This window comes from Lipophrys pholis (assembly GCF_963383615.2).
Source record: "Lipophrys pholis genome assembly, chromosome: 12".
NCBI lineage: Eukaryota > Metazoa > Chordata > Actinopteri > Blenniiformes > Blenniidae > Lipophrys > Lipophrys pholis.
In genome coordinates, this window is record NC_137641.1 from 31530096 (window position 1) to 31555220 (window position 25125).

General features: G+C 42.2%; 1 protein-coding gene and 1 long non-coding RNA gene across 5 annotated transcripts in view; both read right to left on the bottom strand.

The window, feature by feature from the left end:
• Positions 1–654: 654 nt before the first annotated feature.
• Positions 655–4479, bottom strand: LOC308118237. Its single transcript, XR_013935876.1, has 4 exons — positions 4339–4479; positions 2573–2883; positions 2032–2431; positions 655–1741 (listed from the first exon to the last, which is right to left on the bottom strand). It is a non-coding gene; the product is annotated as an uncharacterized lncRNA (long non-coding RNA).
• A 1006-nt stretch (positions 4480–5485) lies between these two features.
• Positions 5486–25125, bottom strand: part of pisd (phosphatidylserine decarboxylase) — a 28475-nt gene continuing 8835 nt past the window's right edge. The window contains exons 2-9 of one of the 4 annotated variants that reach the window (XM_080477555.1): positions 20912–20955; positions 14731–14867; positions 12394–12528; positions 12161–12262; positions 7432–7555; positions 7013–7159; positions 6736–6896; positions 5486–6624 (exon numbers count right to left, since the gene is read on the bottom strand). In XM_080477555.1, the coding sequence (XP_080333681.1) occupies positions 6352–6624; positions 6736–6896; positions 7013–7159; positions 7432–7555; positions 12161–12262; positions 12394–12528; positions 14731–14867; positions 20912–20955 (1123 nt within the window). In that variant the 3' untranslated portion in view covers positions 5486–6351. Of the gene's footprint in view, positions 6625–6735; positions 6897–7012; positions 7160–7431; positions 7556–12160; positions 12263–12393; positions 12529–14690; positions 14868–20911; positions 20956–25125 lie in introns of all 4 variants that reach the window. The other 3 variants (XM_080477556.1, XM_080477558.1, XM_080477557.1) reach the window with 3 other exon arrangements.

Consider the following 25125-nt stretch of genomic DNA (forward strand, 5'->3'; position numbering starts at 1 on the left):
TCTCTCACACACACTTAATAAAAAGGGAAGTCAAACCAGTAGACTTAGTTGAGTTCGTTGGGTTAGTTGGGTTAGTTGAGTTAGTTGAGTTAGTTGAGTTAGTTGGGTTAGTTGAGTTTGTTGGGTTAGTTGGGTTAGTTGAGTTAGTTGGGTTAGTTAGGTTGAGTAACTCAGCTGGACTGGAGCTGCAGGTTTTATCCTCCAACAGCTGATTCTCACCGAGGAGTTGTAATATGATGCGTTCAAGGTCAGCTCAGTAAAATACTACTAGACAAAGGTAAATAAAATCACGTAATAATGTGTTGAAATGTCAAAACTAAAGATTTTGTTACTTAAAAGTAAAATAGCTGTACATCTACACGATATTAAAACAATTAGAGCAAATTTAAGGGCAAATCTAAAACAAGCTTATTGTGCAGCTTCATGCTGCCGGAGCTGCAGCAACCAAACGTCATGTCTGTGTGGAGCCCCGGGACAGAGGGGACACTACTGAAGGAACTCTAGAATACTACTCTCATTACTCAGCATCCTTCGACGCCGAGCTAAAGAATTAACCGTGGAAATGTAATTTCACTCTTTGTTGTCTAACCCGCAGATTCCCTCTGCTGCCATTGGTCGGATCGAAACGGAGGTAAAGCACTTTGTGCAACAACTGTTCTGAAAAGTTTTTATTAGTATCATCATTTTGAAATATTCAACAGGTTATAATTATATTTATTCACAAAGTCATTTGCTCTACTTATGCTTTTATTGATATTTATTTATGTATAGATGTGAAACATATAAATACAATGGATCTTAATTATTTCACCAGTTGAGAATAAATTACAAATCAAACATGTGATTTCCATTCATTTATCAGTAGATTCACAAAATCAGAATTCAGTAATCCAATGTCATTTAATTTAACAGTCCAACAAAATAAAAGATTCATGTTCCAAAATCATCTCTGTTCTTTAAAATATTATCACTGAAATAGTTTATTAGATTCACATTTCTGGTGAAGATTCATCACAACATTTTATTTAAAAGCTTTAAACCTGAACAGTAACTCATAAATTACAATCATAAAATTGATCGTAAAAATTAATACAGCAGAAAATAGAACATATATAAAATGACTGCATGAAATTAATTAATGCAACATTTTACAAAGAACATTTGGTCATTATCCTTAGTTTCCCCAGCCGTTGGCTGTTACTATGGCAACAGCAGAAAAGAGAAGCTTCAGCAGGTCTGGGACTAGAAGAGGTGATGAGCTGGAATTCTTCTCCTGCACATCCTGATGTGGATCTTTCAGCTGCGACTCAGATTCATGAGCCGTTCAGAGAATTTCTCTTTCATTTTAGAACTGGAACCATGAAGAGGAAGAAACTTTCTGCAGTCCATCTTTTCCGTCTCTGCTCAGGTGAGGCCACGCCTCCTCACTTTTTCCTCCTGCAGCGATAACAGCATGCCCGACATGGTCCTCCCTCCTCCCCCACATCTTCTTTCACCATGTATGGTGGCGGGGGCGCCGAGCTGGAAACACCATAGGGGTTCCCGTCATTGTTGCTCACAGCCATTGGATTGGCTATCACCGTGGAGACGCCATCAGAGGGGCGGAGCTTAGCCCGCGGGATGTGCACCTCACTGTACGGGTTATCGGGCGTCACGTTGATCTTTGACTGCATGGCAGCTGGACTAGAGGGTCAAACTCCCCCTGGTCACCAAAGACAGTTCCAGTCAGACTAAACTGTCCCTGCAAGAAGACAAACGTCCAGGTTAATTCAGACTCTGTGTCTCTGAGCAGATCAAGTGAGACGTCTTCTTCTAACTGTCTTTCTTTCTTGAACAGTTTATTTGCAGAGGACATTAAGTTATGGACCAGATTGAGCCATGGGATACTTTCCATCCATAGTCCCATACATTTAAGACAACAACAATTATTAAACAACAAACAAACATGGACATAGAGTATATATACTCTATTACAACCAGCCCTGCAATATAAAGAAATCCTCCAGTCTTTAACTTATAATCAGGTCTTACCAGTGATCCCAGATTGATGAGCCTTTATCCAGAGTTTGAGAAGTGGAGGACTCTCTGCCAGTAATATTTATAGTAGTAACTATTCCATCTAGTTAACCCTTTCAGTGAAAAGGTGTTTGTCCAGTGGTGGTTGGTCTGAATGGAACCTCACAGTCTCCTCTAGTGGCTGACCTGCTTCTAACCTCACTGTCTCTTCCTCTAATCAAGTCCTCCAAAGGGGGAGGGGCCAAACCGTGCAGGGATTTCTGAAGTTTTATGAAGTTTTCAAAACTCAAAAGATGATATTTCACTAAAACTGGTGACTGGTGAGAGGAGTAGGGTTCTCCAGCTGTTCTCCAGGTGTTCCTGCAGGACTCTGAGAGAGAACCTCAGACAATGAAGACCAGATTCAGCAGCAGAGCTGGAGACAGAAGGACGGATTTCTTTCACCTTTTGCAGGTTGAGTTTTAGAACGCTGACAAGCTGTTTCTAGGTTTCCTGGAGGTAAAGTTTGAGTCCAGTTTGACTCCAAGGTACTCCAACTGAGAGAGCAGTTCAGTACCTCTCCAGCTATGAAGGTGGTTCTGCTTCGTTGTTCTGTTGGAGAACGTCTCACTCTTTGATTCTTTAGTATTGAACTACGTCCTGGATTTATCTATATATGCTGGTGATATGATTTTACTTCAGAATTCTATGTTGGCACATGTTTGACCTCCAAGTGGGTCTGAAGAGACGTTTGCTCTCCACTGAATCCGAGGTCATGAGTGTGCGTCTCACTCTGCAGGAGAACCACCGTCTTCCTGTCCGTCAGCTGATGGAACCTTCAGCAAGTAAAAGAAGCTCTGAGATTGGAGACGTTCGTGGAGGATTTATCTGCAGGGAAGCAGATGGAGAAAATGATCCAGGGAAATATTTCACCTTGTGAATCGGCAGGTTGTTGTTCGGTCGTTCTGATTGTTGTGTCTATTAGTAGTTAGTAGCTGCAGCTTGTAGCAGCATTCATGCTGTGTGAAATACTGAGGTTGGGAAGTTTTTTACCGTCAGGAAATATTGACAGGCTGCTTGTCAAACGACGGTGACATCATCTGAGAGCCTCAGTCTAAAAAAAGCTCATTTGCATGTCAGAGCACAGTGAACATTCAAAGAAGCGTCCAGAACAACTAGATATACCTGGATCAAGTAAAAACATTGATTTCTCTTATATAGATCCTCGCCATTACCCGAGCTGTCCATTAGGAGCAGTTTGGGGTTCAGTGCCTTGCTCAAGGACACTTTGACCTGTGGACAGAACCTGCAACCTTCCGATTGAGAGACGACGCCAGCTGAACCGCAGCCACAAGGTGATAACAATTATTGACAAGCTGGTATTTCACAAAGGTAAAATAACAACTAGACTGCTGAACAACCCAGCGGCCATTTTTTAAAATCTCTTTTTATCAAATTGACATTTCCTTTCAATGTGGGCCTTTCTCCTGAGACCAACTTTAGTCATGAAGTTTTGAAACAAACCCTGTGAATTTGAGGTTTGTCTTTTTAGACAGAAGGCAGGAAACATCGGCCGAGATATATACTAGGATATATACTAGGTAGTAAAACTAGACAACTTCCTCCTCGAACCATTGTGTCCTCACACAGAGACAGACATTCTTTTCTTTATTCAACTGGAATCATGCCGACACACTGCCTCTGTCAGGTACCTGTCTCACCTGTGTCTCTGGGCGGCTCCTCCTTCATGAGCAGAAAAGTAACTAAGCACCTGATGGGAATTAGGTGCTTAGTTACTTTTCTGCTACAACCATATTTTCCCTCCTGTGATGATTTAGAAAATGAGTATTATTCTGGTATAAGGGACACTTTGTGAATGACAGCGGTGATGTTCACATGGTTAGGAAGGCCGACCGCCACCATAGGCCAGTGCTGATTTGTATGAATTGTTCCACCTGGTGACGCCCCAGAGACAGTGTGACGAGCATTAATACTGCAGTATAGAGCTCAAATACCTGTAAAAGCAAAGTGTTTCCTGGACAGGACAGACGGAGAAGATAGATGGACACTACTAGTTAGCAATCACTCAGTTACTTTACCGGTTTAGAAGAATGAATACTGTAGTAAAAGGTCAATGATTCTGAAGAACTCGTAACCCTGTGAATCTCAAGTAGGCTGACGGTGTTTAAGAGGTACATTTAGAATACTTCCAGTGCTTTGTCCCGACAGCAGTAACTCCTTCACCCTTAACTCAGATAATAGACACATTTTACTGGCAATACTAATAAAATGGTATTTCTGTGTATAGTTAACTATATAGTATAGTTAGTATAGTTAACTCACCTCTTCACACCCCACGACCCCCTCTTCCTCTGCGGCCTGGTTTGGGTCCCTTTCTCTTTCTGAGTCCAAATTTAAAGTTCCAGTCGAAGAAATGCCACAACAAATCTGACTGTACTCTCTCTCTCTCTCTCTCTCTCTCTCTCTCTCTCTCTCTCTCTCTCTCTCTCTCATGCCTCACCCAAACCGGTTCCACCAGCTTCTCATTCCTCCTCCTCCTCCTCCTCCTCCTCCTCCTCCCCCCTTCCAAAGCTTCTGAGCCATATTTATTGTATTCTAAGAAGTTGGTTTGAGTGTTTACCTACATATGATCCCATTATGAAGGTAAAATGTTTCCATACAAACTCAGGAGTGAACAGATTGTGTGTGTGTGTGTGTGTGTGTGTGTGTGTGTGTGTGTGTGTGTGGGCACGCATGCAGGAGGGCGCTCCTTTGAACAGAGGCCAGTGAATGCATCACGTCTGTGCAGCTCAACCAGTTGGACAGAAACTCTTCTCATCTTTCATTCCATTGTTATTTCACCTCCAGCCCCGCCCCCACCTCCACCCCCGCCCCCACCCCCACCCCCCACACTGTTTCACATATTCTATCATTCCTGACGTCAGAGAGTTTGCATCCATCCAGGCAGAGCAGTGGACTATCCCAGAGCGTCTCCATCAGGACCCACCAGGAGGCCCGACACCACCCGAACTGGAGCAGTGCTACAAATAAATGCAGATTCAGGAGCTGTTAATCATTGTTGAATAATCACAGCTGGACAACAATGAATGACATTGTTACACACGAATTTCAATAATTCAAGAGAAGTGTGTATTTATCTAAAAAATTACTGCAAAATAAAAAATTGCAGGAGCTTTTTTGTTCTTTAGAAACAATGTCAATAAAAACGTGATCTTAAACTGCATGTTCCCGTCACACATCAGCAGTTCAAGTATGTCTCGGAAATCTTCTCTTTTATTAAGAGTAAAAATAAAACCAGAACGGTTTTTTCTACTTAAGTTACCTCAGAACCGAGAACCACTGTCCTATCAACATTCTGGTCCAAGTTAAAAGTGCTAAAGGTGCTGGAAGCTGCTAACAAGCCAGGAATGCCACCAGGAGACACCTGAGACGCTGCGTCCGTCCCACTAGTGTTTTAAAAAGGGAACAGCTGCTTATTAAACGTGTTTTAATCTTCTACATTTTTTTGTTTTCATTCAAGAGATTTGACCTCAAAGTGTTTCTCACATATGAGGATTGTAAACGCTTAATATTTACACCAACATGGTTCACCTGAGCAGAGTTGTGACTCCAATAGAACAACAAACGGTTCTTTTTCATGATTCACATGCGTTTCTCCTTTGACTTCACTGAGGTACATCGAGAGTTCAAGCTCCTCCTTTGCTTGAGGGGCGGAGCCGAGCAGACGACACGCTTCAAACTGCTGAACCCCAGAAAAGACGGCAACATGTGGGGACTCTTCTCAGACCAAACGTCAAAGCTCTCCACATGTGGATGCTGTGTCCTCAATGTCGAGGAGGAGCTGCAGGTCTGGACCTGGACCTGGACCTGGACCTGGACCTGGCCTCCTTCCTGGGAGTGAAGGCCCTCCTGGAGCTCCAGTCGCAGGGAGGCAGTGCCAGCAGTGCCAGCAGTTGTGTGTGTTTTGTGAGTCGCCCCAGCCTTCCAGAACCCCCCCCAGGGAAACGTGCACATCTCAGTTTACCCTCTCAGGTGAGTAAAGAGCTTTGATTATTAATTAGGTTTTTATTGTTTGTCTGAAAAAAATTGAGAACGGCTGAGACATTCGACAAGAAAATAAATGATTCCCAGAGAAACGTAACGAGCCAATCCCCGGCCTCCTGTGACTTTCCACTGTTCAGCTGCTACGCTAACGCTAACAGCAGCTGCTTCCACCACAAAGTGCAAACCCAGTCAGAGAAAGAAGTCTGAATTATTCAGAAAGCTGTGCAGTAGCTCTGGTGAGGCACCAACACACATCTCCGTGCCTTTCCCATAATTCTTTCTTGCTGTTCTTCAAACCAGCTCCTGATGAGGCTCCGCCCCCCGAGGCTCCTCAGCCAAGCAGAGGTGGCCCAGGCCCTCTCCCACTCTGATTGGCTGTCCGGACTTCAGGCTGAAGCTGAAGTCTTTCGGTGCCTCGAAGAGCAGAACGATGGTGGAGCCCAGGTTAAACTCCCCCAGCGCCTCCCCCCTCTGTAAGGCCACGCCTCCCTCTGCGGCGCTGGAAACATAGCTGTGATCACAGAAGGAGCCTTTACTGTAGTGAGGCGCGTTCGTCTGAAGCTCCTGAAGTTACAAGAACAAAAAGCTCACGATCAACATCAAACGGCAAAGTCTTCAGATGGCAGGGCTCAAACACCAGAACGTCACCTCAGACAGTCAAAAGATGAAAATCACCTGGTCAAAGTAAATTCTGATCGATCCCACGTTGGTGGCGCCAACTGCCGTAAAGGAGAAGAAGCCGTGCTGCCATTGGCCGCTGAGCACCACCCGCTCGTTCAGGCAGAAGAGCTCCTTCACCCAGCGAGCTACGCCCGGATTCACCGACATCAGTGAGCCTAAGGAGGACATACAGAGGTCAATGGCACTGTGTGTGTGTGTGTGTGTGTGTGTGTGTGTGTTGGTGGTAAAGGGTTGGGGGGGGGCAAAAGGCCTCAGAGGAATCAACCCTTACCTGGGAAGTGGCGTCGAAGCTCCACCCTCCAGTCAGTGGGCGAGTGGAAGCAGTGGTAGTCACCTGGAGCCAGGTAGACCACCACATGGAAGAGGTCGTTATCAGGAGACGACAACAGAAGATCCCTGATGGACAAGGAGGAGGAGTCTATACATGGACACACAAGGAAACAGCCAATCAGGACATTACAGACCCTAACCCTAGCCACTCCTGACTGACCAATCAGCACAGAGCAGGACCAGCCAGAAACAATCCACCAATCAAGATCAGGAAAACACACAACAACTTTTAATCACAATTACATTTGTTCCAGTATTTTTTTCTTTATGACAACATGCATTTATTTATTTTATTGTGTAGTCATTGCATAATTCTTATTGGATTCTTGCGTAGTTGAGAAGGACTGGGCCCAGTTTTACCTGTGCTCTTCCTCTTCTGAGGACCCAGGAAGTTCTCCAAACTGTAGGTGACCCCCTTCACCTGCTCCACCTCCGAGTTCTTCACCAAACCAAAATGTAGGATTTTCCCATCAGCTGGAGAAAGCTGCACAGACCAGTGCCGGTCAACACTCATCAAAACAAGGTGTGACTCAGTGGTTCTGTACTACTTCTATTTACTTCATGTTTATTTATCTAATTATTTCATTATTTACATTCATTTTATTGATTTGTTTTTCCCCAGAGAGGAAATTCCTTCATGAATTGACCCCCCTAGCAGTCACATAACAACTGTTAACCTGCTAACTAGGTAACTGCTGTTAACCTGCTAAACAGCTAACCTGTTAACCATTGTTAACCTGCTAAACAGCTAACCTGCTAACCACTGTTGACCTGCTAACCATTGTTAACCTGCTAAACAGCTAACCTGCTAACCACTGTTGACCTGCTAACCATTGTTAACCTGCTAACCACTGTTGACCTGCTAACCATTGTTAACCTGCTAAACAGCTAACCTGCTAACCACTGTTGACCTGCTAACCACTGTTAACCTGCTAAACCAGCTAACCTGCTAACTGTTAACCTGCTAACAAGCTAACAACGGTTAACCTGCTAACTAGGTAACTGCTGTTAACCTGCTAAAAAGCTAACCTGCTAACCACTGTTAACCTGCTCAACAGCTAACCTGCTAGCCACTGTTAAGCTGCTAAACAGCTAACCTGTTAACCACTGCGAACCACTGTTAACTTGCTAATCAGCTAACCTGCTAATAACTGTTAACCTGCTAACAAGCTAACTTGCTAACAACTGTTAACCTGCTAACCACTGCAAACCACTGTTAACCTGCTAACCACTGTCAATCTGCTAACCACTGCGAAACAATGTTCACCTGCTAACCAGCTAACCACTGTTAACCTGCTAACCTACTAACCACTGCTAACCACTGTTAACTGGTGGTATGTAGGTGTGATTTCATTAGACTGATTTGATGACCAGAGGGAGGTGACCTCCTGATGGCTGAAGGATCAACCAGACTGACCAGAGGGTAAACGTCCTCACGCTGCCCCAGGTTAACCCGCCACACATCCTGGCTTCTGCAGAGAATTTGGCTTGAATAGAAAATAAAGTGCACTGACAAGAGTTATGGGGGATTTTTCTCTTTTCAAGTTGTCATGGGAAAATGTTGGTTTGTCTTGTCATGGGTAAATGTTGAAGGTTTGTCAAGGGTAAATGTTGAAGGTTTGTCTTGTCATGGGAAAATGTTGGTTTGTCTTGTCATGGGTAAATGTTGAAGGTTTGTCATGGGTAAATGTTGAAGGTTTGTCATGGGTAAATGTTGAAGGTTTGTCTTGTCATGGGTAAATGTTGAAGGTTTGTCATGGGTAAATGTTGAAGGTTTGTCTTGTCATGGGTAAATGTTGAAGGTTTGTCATGGGTAAATGTTGAAGGTTTGTCTTGTCATGGGTAAATGTTGGTTTGTCTTGTCATGGGTAAATGTTGAAGGTTTGTCTTGTCATGGGTAAATGTTGAAGGTTTGTCTTGTCATGGGTAAATGTTGAAGGTTTGTCTTGTCATGGGAAAATGTTGGTTTGTCTTGTCATGGGTAAATGTTGAAGGTTTGTCTTGTCATGGGTAAATGTTGAAGGTTTGTCATGGGTAAATGTTGAAGGTTTGTCATGGGTAAATGTTGAAGGTTTGTCTTGTCATGGGTAAATGTTGAAGGTTTGTCATGTCATGGGAAAATGTTGAAGGTTTGTCTTGGACATTTATTCCTTCCCTGTTGAAGAAACTACAGTTACTCTCCATTCTTGTCTTTGCATCATGCACCACACATTGTCACTGGATGACAGGCAGATCAGTTTAGTAGCTGACCTCTGACCCTGAGGCTTCACTGGGGTTACAGCTGCAGTGACCTCTGACCCTGAGGCTTCACTGGGGTTACAGTTGCAGTGACCTCTGACCCTTCACTGGGGTTACAGCTGCAGTGACCTCTGACCCTGAGGCTTCACTGGGGTTACAGTTGCAGTGACCTCTGACCCTGGGGCTTCACTGGGGTTACAGTTGCAGTGACCTCTGACCCTTCACTGGGGTTACAGTTGCAGTGACCTCTGACCCTGAGGCTTCACTGGGGTTACAGCTGCAGTGACCTCTGACCCTGAGGCTTCACTGTGGTTACAGCTGCAGTGACCTCTGACCCTGGGGCTTCACTGGGGTTACAGTTGCAGTGACCTCTGACCCTTCACTGGGGTTACAGTTGCAGTGACCTCTGACCCTGAGGCTTCACTGGGGTTACAGATGCAGTGACCTCTGACCCTGGGGCTTCACTGGGGTTACAGCTGCAGTGACCTCTGACCCTGAGGCTTCACTGGGGTTACAGCTGCAGTGACCTCTGACCCTTCACTGGGGTTACAGCTGCAGTGACCTCTGACCCTGAGGCTTCACTGGGGTTACAGCTGCAGTGACCTCTGACCCTGAGGCTTCACTGGGGTTACAGTTGCAGTGACCTCTGACCCTGAGGCTTCACTGGGGTTACAGCTGCAGTGACCTCTGACCCTGGGGCTTCACTGGGGTTACAGTTGCATGACCTCTGACCCTGAGGCTTCACTGGGGTTACAGCTGCAGTGACCTCTGACCCTGGGGCTTCACTGGGGTTACAGTTGCATGACCTCTGACCCTGAGGCTTCACTGGGGTTACAGTTGCAGTGACCTCTGACCCTGGGGCTTCACTGGGGTTACAGTTGCAGTGTCTTGCTGAAATAACTTCATTCCAGTGTACACAGAATGAACTTTTGTTTCATGGCCCAGCAACAGTTCAGGATATAAAATGACAAAAAGGTGCAGTGATGTGAAATAAGTAAGTAAAGTATAAGTATACTTATATAAGTATAAGTAAATATAGAACATAATATATAGATTGGTTATATATACACAAGAAAACACAAGAGTGCTGCCCCCTGGAGGTTCCAAGGTTTTCTAACAGTAGAATGGAGGCGGAGTTTCTAGCTCTCAGGCTCCTCCCATGAGGAGGCAGATCCAAGGTTCAGTAGGGAGGCTGACTCAGGTTCTTCTGTGAAGGTTTCTACTTAATGAACCTTGGAACATTTTCTGGTCCAGCATCAGCTGGTTTAGACTGATGGAGGTTTAGACTGATGGAGTTTCAAACTGATGGAGGTTTAAATGATGGAGGTTTAGATTGATGGAGGTTTAGACTGATGGAGGTTTAAACTGATGGAGGTTTAAATGATGGAGGTTTAAATGATGGAGGTTTAGATTGATGGAGGTTTAGACTGATGGAGGTTTAAACTGATGGAGGTTTAGATTGATGGAGGTTTAGACTGATGGAGTTTCAAACTGATGGAGGTTTAAATGATGGAGGTTTAGACTGATGGAGGTTTAAACTGATGGAGGTTTAGACTGATGGAGTTTCAAACTGATGGAGGTTTAAATGATGGAGGTTTAGACTGATGGAGGTTTAAACTGATGGAGGTTTAAACTGATGGAGGTTTAGATTGATGGAGGTTTAAACTGATGGAGGTTTAGATTGATGGAGGTTTAGATTGATGGAGGTTTAGACTGATGGAGGTTTAAATGATGGAGGTTTAAACTGATGGAGGTTTAAACTGATGGAGGTTTAAATGATGGAGGTTTAAACTGATGGAGGTTTAAACTGATGGAGGTTTAAATGATGGAGGTTTAAACTGATGGAGGTTTAAATGATGGAGGTTTAGACTGATGGAGGTTTAAACTGATGGAGGTTTAAACTGATGGAGGTTTAGATTGATGGAGGTTTAAACTGATGGAGGTTTAAATGATGGAGGTTTAAACTGATGGAGGTTTAGATTGATGGAGGTTTAGACTGATGGAGGTTTAAACTGATGGAGGTTTAAACTGATGGAGGTTTAGATTGATGGAGGTTTAAACTGATGGAGGTTTAAATGATGGAGGTTTAGATTGATGGAGGTTTAGACTGATGGAGGTTTAAACTGATGGAGGTTTAAATGATGGAGGTTTAAACTGATGGAGGTTTAGATTGATGGAGGTTTAAACTGATGGAGGTTTAAATGATGGAGGTTTGACTGATGGAGGTTTAAATGATGGAGGTTTAGATTGATGGAGGTTTAGATTGATGGAGGTTTAAACTGATGGAGGTAGAATGATCCTCACATCTCATATTAAAAGTATTTTGCACAAATATTGCAGCGAGAGTATTTTTGAAAAGTGGAGTTGTACCTTAGAGCGCTTTCTCTCCACCATGTTGCTCGGTTCACTGCTGCAGCTACTGACGTCAGTACGCTCTTGTGCGTATAATGCTGTGTTCAAGTCCGGTTCGGAAAAATGCCTACTCTCCCACTCCCTCAGTGGATAAGGATGCGTTTTGATACCATTTGATTTTACGTGAATCGGTACTTGGTAGTACCGATGGAATTCGGTTGTTACCTACAAAAGTAGAGAATTCAGTGGCAATGCCGAGTTCCATGTCACTAAAATCTGTCGATCTCCTGCTGTCTGTCTGTCTCATTCTGGCTCTGCAGAAAGACTCCACCTCTGAGCCTGGTTCTGCAGGCCTCTTCCTGTTAAAGGGACTTCTATCTTTCCACCGTCTCCTCTACTTTCTCATGGGGAATTGTTGGTTTTTCTCTGACAAAGTGCTCTCAGACGTCAGTGTTGTATTTGGAGTTCAATAAAAAAACACAGAGAAGGAGAAACTCACCAGGCTGGAGGAAGCACAGAGCGGGCGGACTGCATGCTTTAGACGCCGGCGAAAAAATTCACCTAGATTTCTGTATTGATGTAAATCTTCCACTGCTGCCTCCTGGGGGACACCAGGAGACCCCCCCCGCCCCCCAAAAATAAAGGTGAGACAACAAAGTAACTTGGACAGTATGAGTGCAAATAAAGCAGGGACCTAACAAACAGGTACAGTGAGAGTATTCTGTCTTCCACCTTCATGTTGACTCCAAAGGTCCAGATGTACAGTGAATACACAGGTTTTCTGAGCCAAGTGGGAAGCTCCACCTCATTCAGCCGACCCCATGCACGAGAAAGCAGGCGTGTGGGCAGGGAGCGGTACAGCGCCACCTGCAGGGGACAAACACAGTACATTAGACAAGGACGGTCAATATTAGTGCCCCAGAGCCTACTAAAACCCATTTTAAGCAGGAAGAATAGGGTATAGAGTGAGGGAGAGGGTAAAGAGAGAGGGAGAGGGTATAGAGTGAGGGAGAGGGTATAGAGTGAGGGAGAGGGTAAAGAGAGAGGGAGAGGGTATAGAGTGAGGGAGAGGGTAAAGAGTGAGGGAGAGGGTAAAGAGAGGGGGAGAGGGTATAGAGTGAGGGAGAGGGTAAAGAGTGAGGGAGAGGGTATAGAGTGAGGGAGAGGGTAAAGAGTGAGGGAGAGGGTAAAGAGAGGGGGAGAGGGTATAGAGTGAGGGAGAGGGTAAAGAGTGAGGGAGAGGGTATAGAGTGAGGGAGAGGGTATAGAGTGAGGGAGAGGGTAAAGAGTGAGGGAGAGGGTAAAGAGTGAGGGAGAGGGTATAGAGTGAGGGAGAGGGTAAAGAGTGAGGGAGAGGGTAAAGAGAGGGGGAGAGGGTATAGAGTGAGGGAGAGGGAGAGGGTATAGCGTGAGGGAGAGGGTATAGAGTGAGGGAGAGGGTAAAGAGTGAGGGAGAGGGTATAGAGTGAGGGAGAGGGTAAAGAGTGAGGGAGAGGGTAAAGAGTGAGGGAGAGGGTATAGAGTGAGGGAGAGGGTATAGAGTGAGGGAGAGGGTAAAGAGTGGGGAATAGGGTAAAGAGTGAGAGAGGGGGTAAAGAGTGAGGGAGAGGGTAAAGAGAGAGGGAGAGGGTGAGGTAGAGGGTAAAGAGTGAGGGAGAGGGTAAAGAGAGAGGGAGAGGGTAAAGAGTGAGGGAGAGGGTAAAGAGAGAGGGAGAGGGTAAAGAGTGAGGGAGAGGGTAAAGAGTGAGGGAGAGGGTAAAGAGTGAGGGAGAGGGTAAAGAGAGAGGGAGAGGGTAAAGACAGCACTAGTACAGCACTAATACAGCACTAATACAGCACTAGTACAGCACTAATACAGCACTAATACAGCACTAGTACAGCACTAACTAACTAGTGATGCTATTTTTGTTCAATTTGGATTTTGCTACGTGAACTTAGATTGAGTTTTGTGTGTGTGTGTGTGTGTGTGTGTGTGTGGGGGGGGGGGGGGGGGGTTGCAGCTTCACGTAGCTGCAGCTGAAGCCAGTTTAAGTAGCAGCAGCTCCATTTCAGTTTTAAGCAGCAAGCCTCCAGCTGATGGTCAATTTTTGACAAAGACGACCAAAATATAGTTCCGTTTCCTCAAAGCCTCTAAAATGTGTTTCCAGTGGAACCTCAGACCAGGAGACCAGGAGACCAGGAGACCAGGAGACCAGGAGACCAGGAGACCAGGAGACCAGGTAAGAGTGGACACATTGTCCTGCACAGAGGTTTTAACTGTTAACGCAGCTTAATGAGTGATAACCTCCAGCAGGGGGCGCTGCTGTGGCTGATCTAAGTTTCACTTTCACTTTACACCAGGAGTCAAACATAAGGTCCATGGAGCCAAACCGGCCACAAGAGGCTCCAATCTGGACCCAAACATCACCAAGCAATGTGGTTACATAGGATTTATGAGTTTTGGGTTTTTTTACATTCCACTGTATTTTCATCAGAATGTTTTATTAAAATGTACTTTATCTTGAGATTATCAATTTCAGTAATAATTTTTTGATCTTGCAAAATTAGAAAATTTCATCACGTACACTGTGCACCACAACAAAGCAAAACTTTAAAGTGTAAATTTTAAGAATATTATAGCAATATTTTACCAGTCCTGCTGCTCAAGATGAAACTAGACTGTATGTGGCCCCTGAAGTAAAATCTTATTGAGTATTTATTTTGTGTATATATATATATATATATATTGTTTCCATCTGTATATTGGTTCAATTATGTGCTTTTAATTAAGTATGTTTCTTACATAACATTATTTGGTGTTTGCTTCATTCAATATCGTCACAATAAAGTATTTTGTTCTCCACAATGCATTTCGCACTATTTAAGGTCTAAATTAACCTAAGATCAAAATTTTCAGGTGTTTGTAAAGCGATTCTTTTATTAAGCTTCATTTATTTTTATTCTATATTTAATTGATATTCTGATTGTGTAGTAATAATATTTGACCAGCACTGGTTGCTGTGGCCAAAGCAACACCTGCAAGTACCCACCTGTGTGGGTGTGGCCAAAGCAACACCTGCAAGTACCCACCTGTGTGGGTGTGGCCAAAGCAGGCGCAGATCCATCCACTTCTTGACAACTTCTTTTGTAGTACTGGTAACCAAGGTAACCACATCCTGTCACAAACAAGACCGGGAGGGGCTTGGGGCGGAGACGTGACACACGGCCTGTCGAGACAGAGCGAGTTGATTGGTCCAAAGATGAGAGGACAACAATAAACAGCCTCAGATAACATCTGAGGCCTGTACAACAAAACAGGATTAACACACCCGGGAAATCTCACTGTAATCTGGATTAATAGTCCAGAGGCCTGCACTGAACCATGATAAACATATCCAGGATCTCTCTCTATTTCCTGGATAAACATACCGGGATATCTCTGTTACCTGGATTAACATCCCAGGATATCTCTGTTTCCTGGATTAACATACCGGGATATCTCTGTTACCTGGATTAACATCCCAGCATATCTCTGTTTCCTGGATTAACATACCGGGATATCTCTGTTACCTGGATTAACATACCAGGATATCTCTTTGTTACCTGGATTAACTAACCCAGACATTCTGGATCCTGATCAGCATTAACAGGAAGCAGGTTTTCACCTCACTAGTTCAACCAGAGTTTCCCTCCAGGATCAGAGCGTTCACCTGAAAGGGGCGGAGCTTGCAGCGTGTGACCAATCACAGAGGGAGAAACCCTGCAGAGCAGCTGACTTTACCATAGAGGAGCAGTTAATCTCTGAGATTATGAAGAATTCCAACCCATCCAGCAGCTCATAGCAACACTGCTGCTGCAGCCAGAACCAGAACCTTCCTGACTAGTTAATGCTGACTTGGTGAGATTAGAGCAGATTAATTCATGGGACAATAGAACCAGAGTCACTTTCACTTTATTCCAGCAGAACGGTTCCAGGCAGAGCTTCCTCACTGCTCTTCTTTTACTTTACATTTTACCTAAACTGGTTCTGAGGAGGAGGTTCTGAGGCGGAGGTTCTGAGGAGGAGGTTCTGAGGAGGAGGTTCCTCCGTGTGAGTGGGTTTCCTGTTGGAATATTAATTCATCACCGTGACGACAGGAGAAGTTCTGCTTCCATTAATTCATGGTTCTGCAGTTCTGTCAGCGTCAGCATTGTTATTAAGCTCATTATTCCAGATCAACCCTCGTGGAGCCAAACAGACCTGGAACAAGAACCAGAACAAGAACCAGAACCTCCTTCAAAGCTCAGAGACCAGGATTTATTGGGTTCTGTCAAAAAGATTGTTCTAGATACTTTCTAGATAAGAATGGGCGGGGCATTTTCCAAGAGATCTGATTGGTCAGGAGGCGGAGCTTTACACTCACTTTGATCTTATCCAGAACATATCCTGCTCCGGAGCAGGTTAAACATTCAGAGTCAGTTACCATGGTGATTTATCCTGGGAACAAGTGAACCAGCGTCATAGTGACGGAAACTAGAATTAATCCTGAAGTTACCTAGATAAGAGAAATCCAGAGTCAATCCTGAAGTTCCCTAGATAAGAGAAAACTAGAGTTAATCCTGAAGTTACAACCATAAGAGAAAACCAGAGTTAATCCTGAAGTTACATGGACAAGAGAAAACCAGAGTTAATCCTGAAGTTACCTCCATAAGAGAAAAGAAAACCAGAGTTAATCCTGAAGTTACCTCCATAAGAGAAAAGAAAACCAGAGTTAATCCTGAAGTTACCTCCATAAGAGAAAACCAGAGTTAATCCTGACGTTACCTCCATAAGAGAAAACCAGAGGTAATCCTGACGTTACCTCCATAACATACAACCAAAGTTAATCCTGAAGTTAACTAGATAAGAGAAAACCAGAGTTAATCCTGACGTTACCTCCATAATAGAAAATCAGAGTTAATCCTGACGTTACCGCCATAAGAGAAAACCAGAGTTAATCCTGACGTTACCTCCATAACATACAACCAAAGTTAATCCTGAAGTTAACTAGATAAGAGAAAACCAGAGTTAATCCTGACGTTACCTCCATAAGAGAAAACCAGAGGTAATCCTGACGTTACCTCCATAAGAGAAAACCAGAGTTAATCCTGACGTTACCTCCATAACATACAACCAAAGTTAATCCTGAAGTTAACTAGATAAGAGAAAACCAGAGTTAATCCTGACGTTACCTCCATAACGCACAACCAAAGTTAATCCTGAAGTTAACTGGATAAGAGAAAACCAGAGTTAATCCTGACGTTACCTCCATAAGAGAAAACCAGAGTTAATCCTGACGTTACCTCCATAACGCACAACCAAAGTTAATCCTGAAGTTAACTGGATAAGAGAAAACCAGAGGTAATCCTGACGTTACCTCCATAAGAGAAAACCAGAGTTAATCCTGACGTTACCTCCATAACGCACAACCAAAGTTAATCCTGAAGTTAACTAGATAAGAGAAAACCAGAGTTAATCCTGACGTTACCTCCATAACGCACAACCAAAGTTAATCCTGAAGTTAACTGGATAAGAGAAAACCAGAGTTAATCCTGACGTTACCTCCATAAGAGAAAACCAGAGTTAATCCTGACGTTACCTCCATAACATACAACCAAAGTTAATCCTGAAGTTACCTGGATAAGAGAAAATCCAGTGTCGTGGTACAGGCCCCAGGATATCTCTGTAACCTAGATTAATATACCCAGGATATCGATATAGTCAGTTTGTTGTTCTAGTTTGTTGTTCTACAGTCAGTTTGTTGTTCTAAAAGTCAGTTTGTTGTTCTACAGTCACAGTTTGTTGTTCTACAGTCACAGCTTGTTGTTCTACAGTCACAGCTTGTTGTTCTAAAGGTCAGTTTGTTGTTCTACAGTCACAGTTTGTTGTTCTAAAGGTCAGTTTGTTGTTCTACAGTCACAGTTTGTTGTTCTACAGTCCCAGTTTATTGTTTTACAGTCCCAGTTTATTGTTCTACAGTCCCAGTTTGTTGTTCTACAGTCAGGTTGTTGTTCTACAGTCAGGTTGTTGTTCTACAGTCAGTTTGTTGTTCTAGTTTGTTGTTCTACAGTCAGTTTGTTGTTCTACAGTCACAGTTTGTCGTTCTAAAAGTCAGTTTGTTGTTCTACAGTCACAGTTTGTTGTTCTACAGTCACAGCTTGTTGTTCTACAGTCACAGTTTGTTGTTCTAAAAGTCAGTTTGTTGTTCTACAGTCACAGTTTGTTGTTCTAAAGGTCAGTTTGTTGTTCTACAGTCACAGTTTGTTGTTCTAAAGGTCAGTTTGTTGTTCTACAGTCACAGTTTGTTGTTCTACAGTCCCAGTTTATTGTTTTACAGTCCCAGTTTATTGTTCTACAGTCCCAGTTTGTTGTTCTACAGTCAGGTTGTTGTTCTACAGTCAGTTTGTTGTTCTAGTTTGTTGTTCTACAGTCAGGTTGTTGTTCTACAGTCAGTTTGTTGTTCTACAGTCAGGTTGTTGTTCTACAGTCAGTTTGTTGTTCTAGTTGATTGTTCTACAGTCAGTTTGTTGTTCTAGTTTATTGTTCTACAGTCAGTTTGTTGTTCTAGTTTATTGTTCTACAGTCAGTTTGTTGTTCTAGTTTATTGTTCTACAGACAGTTTGTTGTTCTACAGTCAGTTTGTTGTTCTACAGTCAGTTTGTTGTTCTACAGTCAGGTTGTTGTTCTAGTTGATTGTTCTACAGTCAGTTTGTTGTTCTAGTTTATTGTTCTACAGACAGTTTGTTGTTCTACAGTCAGTTTATTGTTCTACAGTCAGGTTGTTGTTCTACAGTCAGTTTGTTGTTCTAGTTTATTGTTCTACAGTCAGTTTATTGTTCTACAGTCAGTTTGTTGTTCTTCAGTCACAGCTTGTTGTTCTACAGTCAGTTTGTTGTTCTACAGTCAGGTTGTTGTTCTTCAGTCACAGTTTGTTGTTCTACAGTCACAGCTTGTTGTTCTACAGTCAGTTTATTGTTCTACAGTCAGGTTGTTGTTCTTCAGTCAGTTTGTTGTTCTACAGTCAGTTTATTGTTCTACAGTCAGTTTATTGTTCTACAGTCAGGTTGTTGTTCTAGTTTGTTGTTCTACAGTCAGTTTGTTGTTCTACAGTCAGTTTGTTGTTCTAGTTGATTGTTCTACAGTCAGTTTGTTGTTCTACAGTCAGGTTGTTGTTCTACAGTCAGTTTGTTGTTCTAGTTGATTGTTCTACAGTCAGTTTGTTGTTCTACAGTCAGTTTGTTGTTCTAGTTGATTGTTCTACAGTCAGTTTGTTGTTCTAGTTTGTTGTTCTACAGTCAGTTTGTTGTTCTACAGTCAGGTTGTTGTTCTACAGTCAGTTTGTTGTTCTAGTTGATTGTTCTACAGTCAGTTTGTTATTCTAGTTTATTGTTCTACAGTCAGTTTGTTGTTCTAGTTTATTGTTCTACAGACAGTTTGTTGTTCTACAGTCAGTTTATTGTTCTACAGTCAGTTTGTTGTTTCTACAGTCAGTTTGTTGTTCTAGTTTATTGTTCTACAGTCAGGTTGTTGTTCTAGTTGATTGTTCTACAGTCAGTTTGTTGTTCTAGTTTATTGTTCTACAGTCAGTTTATTGTTCTACAGTCAGTTTATTGTTCTACAGTCAGGTTGTTGTTCTACAGTCAGTTTGTTGTTCTAGTTTATTGTTCTACAGTCAGTTTGTTGTTCTTCAGTCACAGGTTGTTGTTCTTCAGTCACAGCTTGTTGTTCTTCAGTCAGTTTATTGTTCTACAGTCAGGTTGTTGTTCTACAGTCACAGTTTGTTGTTCTACAGTCAGTTTATTGTTCTACAGTCAGGTTGTTGTTCTTCAGTCACAGTTTGTTGTTCTACAGTCAGCTTGTTGTTCTACAGTCAGTTTGTTGTTCTACAGTCAGTTTATTGTTCTACAGTCAGCTTGTTGTTCTACAGTCAGTTTATTGTTCTACAGTCAGTTTATTGTTCTACAGTCAGGTTGTTGTTCTTCAGTCACAGGTTGTTGTTCTACAGTCAGTTTATTGTTCTACAGTCAGTTTGTTGTTCTACAGTCAGTTTATTGTTCTACAGTCACAGTTTGTTGTTCTACAGTCAGGTTGTTGTTCTTCAGTCACAGCTTGTTGTTCTACAGTCAGTTTATTGTTCTACAGTCAGTTTGTTGTTCTACAGTCAGTTTATTGTTCTACAGTCAGTTTGTTGTTCTACAGTCAGTTTATTGTTCTACAGTCACAGTTTATTGTTCTACAGTCAGGTTGTTGTTCTTCAGTCACAGTTTGTTGTTCTACAGTCACAGTTTGTTGTTCTACAGTCAGTTTATTGTTCTACAGTCAGCTTGTTGTTCTACAGTCACAGTTTGTTGTTCTACAGTCAGTTTATTGTTCTACAGTCAGGTTGTTGTTCTACAGTCAGTTTATTGTTCTACAGTCAGGTTGTTGTTCTTCAGTCACAGTTTGTTGTTCTACAGTCAGTATATTGTTCTACAGTCAGGTTGTTGTTCTACAGTCAGCTTGTTGTTCTACAGTCACAGTTTGTTGTTCTACAGTCAGTTTATTGTTCTACAGTCAGGTTGTTGTTCTTCAGTCACAGTTTGTTGTTCTACAGTCACAGTTTGTTGTTCTACAGTCAGTTTATTGTTCTACAGTCAGGTTGTTGTTCTTCAGTCACAGTTTGTTGTTCTACAGTCACAGTTTGTTGTTCTACAGTCAGTTTATTGTTCTACAGTCAGGTTGTTGTTCTTCAGTCACAGTTTATTGTTCTACAGTCAGGTTGTTGTTCTACAGTCACAGTTTGTTGTTCTACAGTCACAGTTTGTTGTTCTACAGTCAGGTTGTTGTTCTACAGTCACAGTTTATTGTTCTACAGTCAGTTTATTGTTCTACAGTCAGTTTATTGTTCTACAGTCAGGTTGTTGTTCTTCAGTCACAGTTTGTTGTTCTACAGTCAGGTTGTTGTTCTTCAGTCACAGCTTGTTGTTCTACAGTCAGGTTGTTGTTCTTCAGTCACAGCTTGTTGTTCTACAGTCAGTTTATTGTTCTACAGTCAGTTTATTGTTCTACAGTCAGTATATTGTTCTACAGTCAGCTTGTTGTTCTACAGTCAGTTTATACGTCGTTTTACAATTGTTTTTTAAACTTAGTTATTTGTTGTCCCAGTTAATATTTTGTGTTTTATCGTCACAGTTCTTTGTGTTCTTCTCAGTGTTGTTTGCTTAATAGTTTTGTTTTATTGTGCTCTATGTTTGTTTGTTTGTTGACGCTCACCGGTGTTAAGATAACGTTGTTGGCTGCAGCTGTGAGTGAAAACTCTGAAAAACAGCAACAAGATGTCATTCAACAAAGGAGTAAACAGTTAGACAGGTAAACATTCAGGTAAACATTCAGGTAAACATTCAGGTAAACATTCAGGTAAACTTTCAGGTAAACATTCAGGTAAACTTTCAGGTAAACATTCAGGTAAACATTCAGGTAAACTTTCAGGTAAACATTCAGGTAAACTTTCAGGTAAACATTCAGGTAAACTTTCAGGTAAACATTCAGGTAAACATTCAGGTAAACATTCAGGTAAACATTCAGGTAAACATTCAGGTAAACATTCAGGTAAACATTCAGGTAAACATTCAGGTAAACAGGCTGATTGCTTCTGGTTTGCTTCCGACTGGGCAAGTTTACTTCTGTAAGTCAAAATGGGATCTGATGGAATCAAACTCATCTCCATATTCCAATCCTAACATTTCTATATGTAAACACTGTCACAGTCTGCTGACAGCAGAGTTCAGCACCATTGAAAGCCAAAGAAAAGTGGGAACACGACTTTTTCACCAAATTATACAACCATAGACATTATAACGACGCTGCATCCACTGCTACTATCTATTGGCGCTGGCGAGCCGCGGTGCCGCCATCTTGGTCCAGTCGTCCGCTCTGCTTAGTGGGATATGTTTAGCAGGAGCAATGAAGTGTCAGCGACTTTAATCGACCATAACTCACTGAATACTAACTGATTTAATCAATCATAACTCACTGAATACTAACTGATTTAATCAATCATAACTCACTGAATACTAACTGATTTAATCGACCATAACTCATTGAATACTAACTGATTTAATCGACCATAACTCACTGAATACTAACTGATTTAATCAATCATAACTCACTGAATACTAACTGATTTAATCAATCATAACTCACTGAATACTAACTGATTTAATCGACCATAACTCACTGAATACTAACTGATTTAATCAATCATAACTCACTGAATACTGATTTAATCGACCATAACTCACTGAATACTAACTGATTTAATCAATCATAACTCACTGAATACTGATTTAATCGACCATAACTCACTGAATACTAACTGATTTAATCAATCATAACTCGCTGAATACTAACTGATTTAATCAATCATAACTGATTTAATCAATCATAACTCACTGAATACTAACTGATTTAATCAATCATAACTCGCTGAATACTAACTAATTTAATCAATCATAACTGATTTAATCAACCATAACTCACTGAATACTAACTGATTTAATCAATCATAACTGATTTAATTGACCATAACTCACTGAATACTAACTGATTTAATCGACCATAACTCACTGAATACTAACTGATTTAATCAATCATAACTGATTTAATCAATCATAACTCGCTGAATACTAACTGATTTAATCAATCATAACTGATTTAATCGACCATAACTCACTGAATACTAACTGATTTAATCGACCATAACTCACTGAATACTAACTGATTTAATCAATCATAACTGATTTAATCAATCATAACTCACTGAATACTAACTGATTTAATCAATCATAACTGATTTAATCAATCATAACTCACTGAATACTAACTGATTTAATCAATCATAACTGATTTAATCAATCATAACTCACTGAATACTAACTGATTTAATCAATCATAACTGATTTAATCAATCATAACTGATTTAATCAATCATAACTCGCTGAATACTAACTGATTTAATCAATCATAACTGATTTAATCGACCATAACTCACTGAATACTAACTGATTTAATCGACCATAACTCACTGAATACTAACTGATTTAATCAATCATAACTGATTTAATCAATCATAACTCACTGAATACTAACTGATTTAATCAATCATAACTGATTTAATCAATCATAACTTGCCACCCCCCCCCCCCCACCACACACCCACACACACACATAGTGTACCACTCAGCTACTTTAATAATATGAATACATTATAAACCCAGGTATTAGATACAGCACAGTAGATAAGTTATAGATGAGAAAAGATCTAGATAAAAATACACTTTTAAACCCCAGAACAAGCCACCACCCGCCCCAAACCGCTTTAGAATATAATAATGCTGGTTTTGCTGACATCTTCTGTCCACGTGATCCAGCATCATCTTGTTCAGGCTTGTTCTCCACAAACACCTGCAAAAGTATTGAGAAATAGTTCTTCAACATATTTACAGTGCAAATTTCCCCAGAATTCAACTGGACAACATGAAGACTACCTTTGTCCACCATGTGGCTGAGGGAGCAGAACATTTGGACTCGTGTGCTCATGGCCTTGCTTTGACATGAAGTCTATCTGAAGATCTGAAATTATATGAGGAAGAAATAACAAGTCCCCTCATATAATACTTAAGGAGTTTAATAAGGTATGTAAGAATAAGATGTATGTGAATTTCAAAGTTCTTCTTTCATCTAACCAGAGTAAAATCAAGCTCCTCTTCCAGCTCCCATGGTTTTCCTACAGTAATACTGCTCCTCATACCTGGAAGGATTCTCCAGAAGTGACAAACGTCTGTCTTCTCTTTCTCTGGCTTGTTTCATTTTTTCAAAAGTGTGTTGCTCCAACGAGCCAATCAGAAAGCAAACCCCGTGTAGCACAAGGGTTTCTTAGCCAACCCCAATCCAGGCGGACCCTCCCTTTGACCCGCCCAACACCAGGCAGCTCCGCGGGCGCTCCGTTTGTTTCAACGAGCAGAGGAGTCGATTTTCACTGCCTTCATCTGAGCCTGAGGACCCAGTGGATTCATTTAGTTTTAATGGGAATCTCCCAGCAACACTTCTCTAACTCTGGATGTCTTTCCCAGCACTTCACGGAGGAGAGGTTTCATAACCTCGGCCAGAACAACGCTGGATTGGCTGTAAAACGTCTCATGAAGCTTGGATCTGTACCAACTGTCTGTGACTCTACTGCAAATGTGGGGACTGGAAGTAAAATATTCTGCTTTATATGCTTTTATATTACTTTTTGAATCCATTTTGTATTGTGAGGTATTGTTCCTGTGTGCCAGGCTGTGCTGAGAGACTGCAGATCAGATGGAGGCTCTGCTCTGGGCTTGGTACCTGTCAGCTGATCTATGATTCAATGGGGGCTCAGGATTTTCTCCTGTCCACTACTAATTATGATGATTAGTGGAGGATAATTCAATGATCTGATCTCAGTGTGGCAGGCTCCGAGTTAGAGCGGTTCATAGCCACTCTGGCTGCTCTCAGTCGTTTCTTTGCTGTTAAAGCAGCACATTTCTTCGTAAAGTAAATCTTCAGTACAGCTGACACTCAATAAGCTTCACCAACCTTCTGAAACGTCCTGACCCTAACCCCCCCTCAGGGTAGATCAACACTTTTTTGTCACTTGAACACATGGGTGCATAACCTTGACAAATACTTAATATCTGAAAATATGTTAAAAAACTGCCCCCCCCCCCATCATAAAAGTACAAGTACATGACTCTGGCAGTGGACCCTTGTGAAGGGGTCGGGGGGTCCAACATGGCTGGGTGCATGGGGTCCAATTTGCTTGTTGTAATGTTTGGGGTAACTTTTTAGATATTTACTACATTAACCCATCCTTGAAATTTAACTACTGGTGTATGTCAACTTACTACTCTCAACTCTGTTTATAAATTATTGTATTCTATTATGTATTTTGTGTTTAAAATACGAGTATCTCACCTGCAGCACTCTCCAGATGTTTCCATTCACATTTCACGCCGTTTTCCCACGCTATCAGCGGCGCGCTATCAGCGGCGCGCTATCAGCGGCGCGCTATCAGCGGCGCGCTATCAGCGGCGCGCTATCAGCGGCGCGCTATCAGTGAAACGTCAGGCCAAAATGGCTGCACCCAGCGATGGTTTGATCCGTTGGTGATACCAAGTGATGTTTGCCAAAAAAACGTCAAAATATCACTAAAAACTCACGAGCCCGTTCAGACAAGGTAGGGAGATGACTGACTTGCCCGAGCAAAGCTTTTACGAGCCCCAGACGTTCGGGTTAGTCTTAATGTCCAGCGCTGATATGACTCCTTTAAATGGGGGGTGTCAGACTGAGGTTCTGGAGGTGCAGCCCTGCAGGTTCTCCACGTCTCCCTACTTCAACAGGCTGATGGTCTGGCTTTGTGCTCAGTGTGGTGAAGAACCATCAGGACATTCTGGGCTTAAAGACGG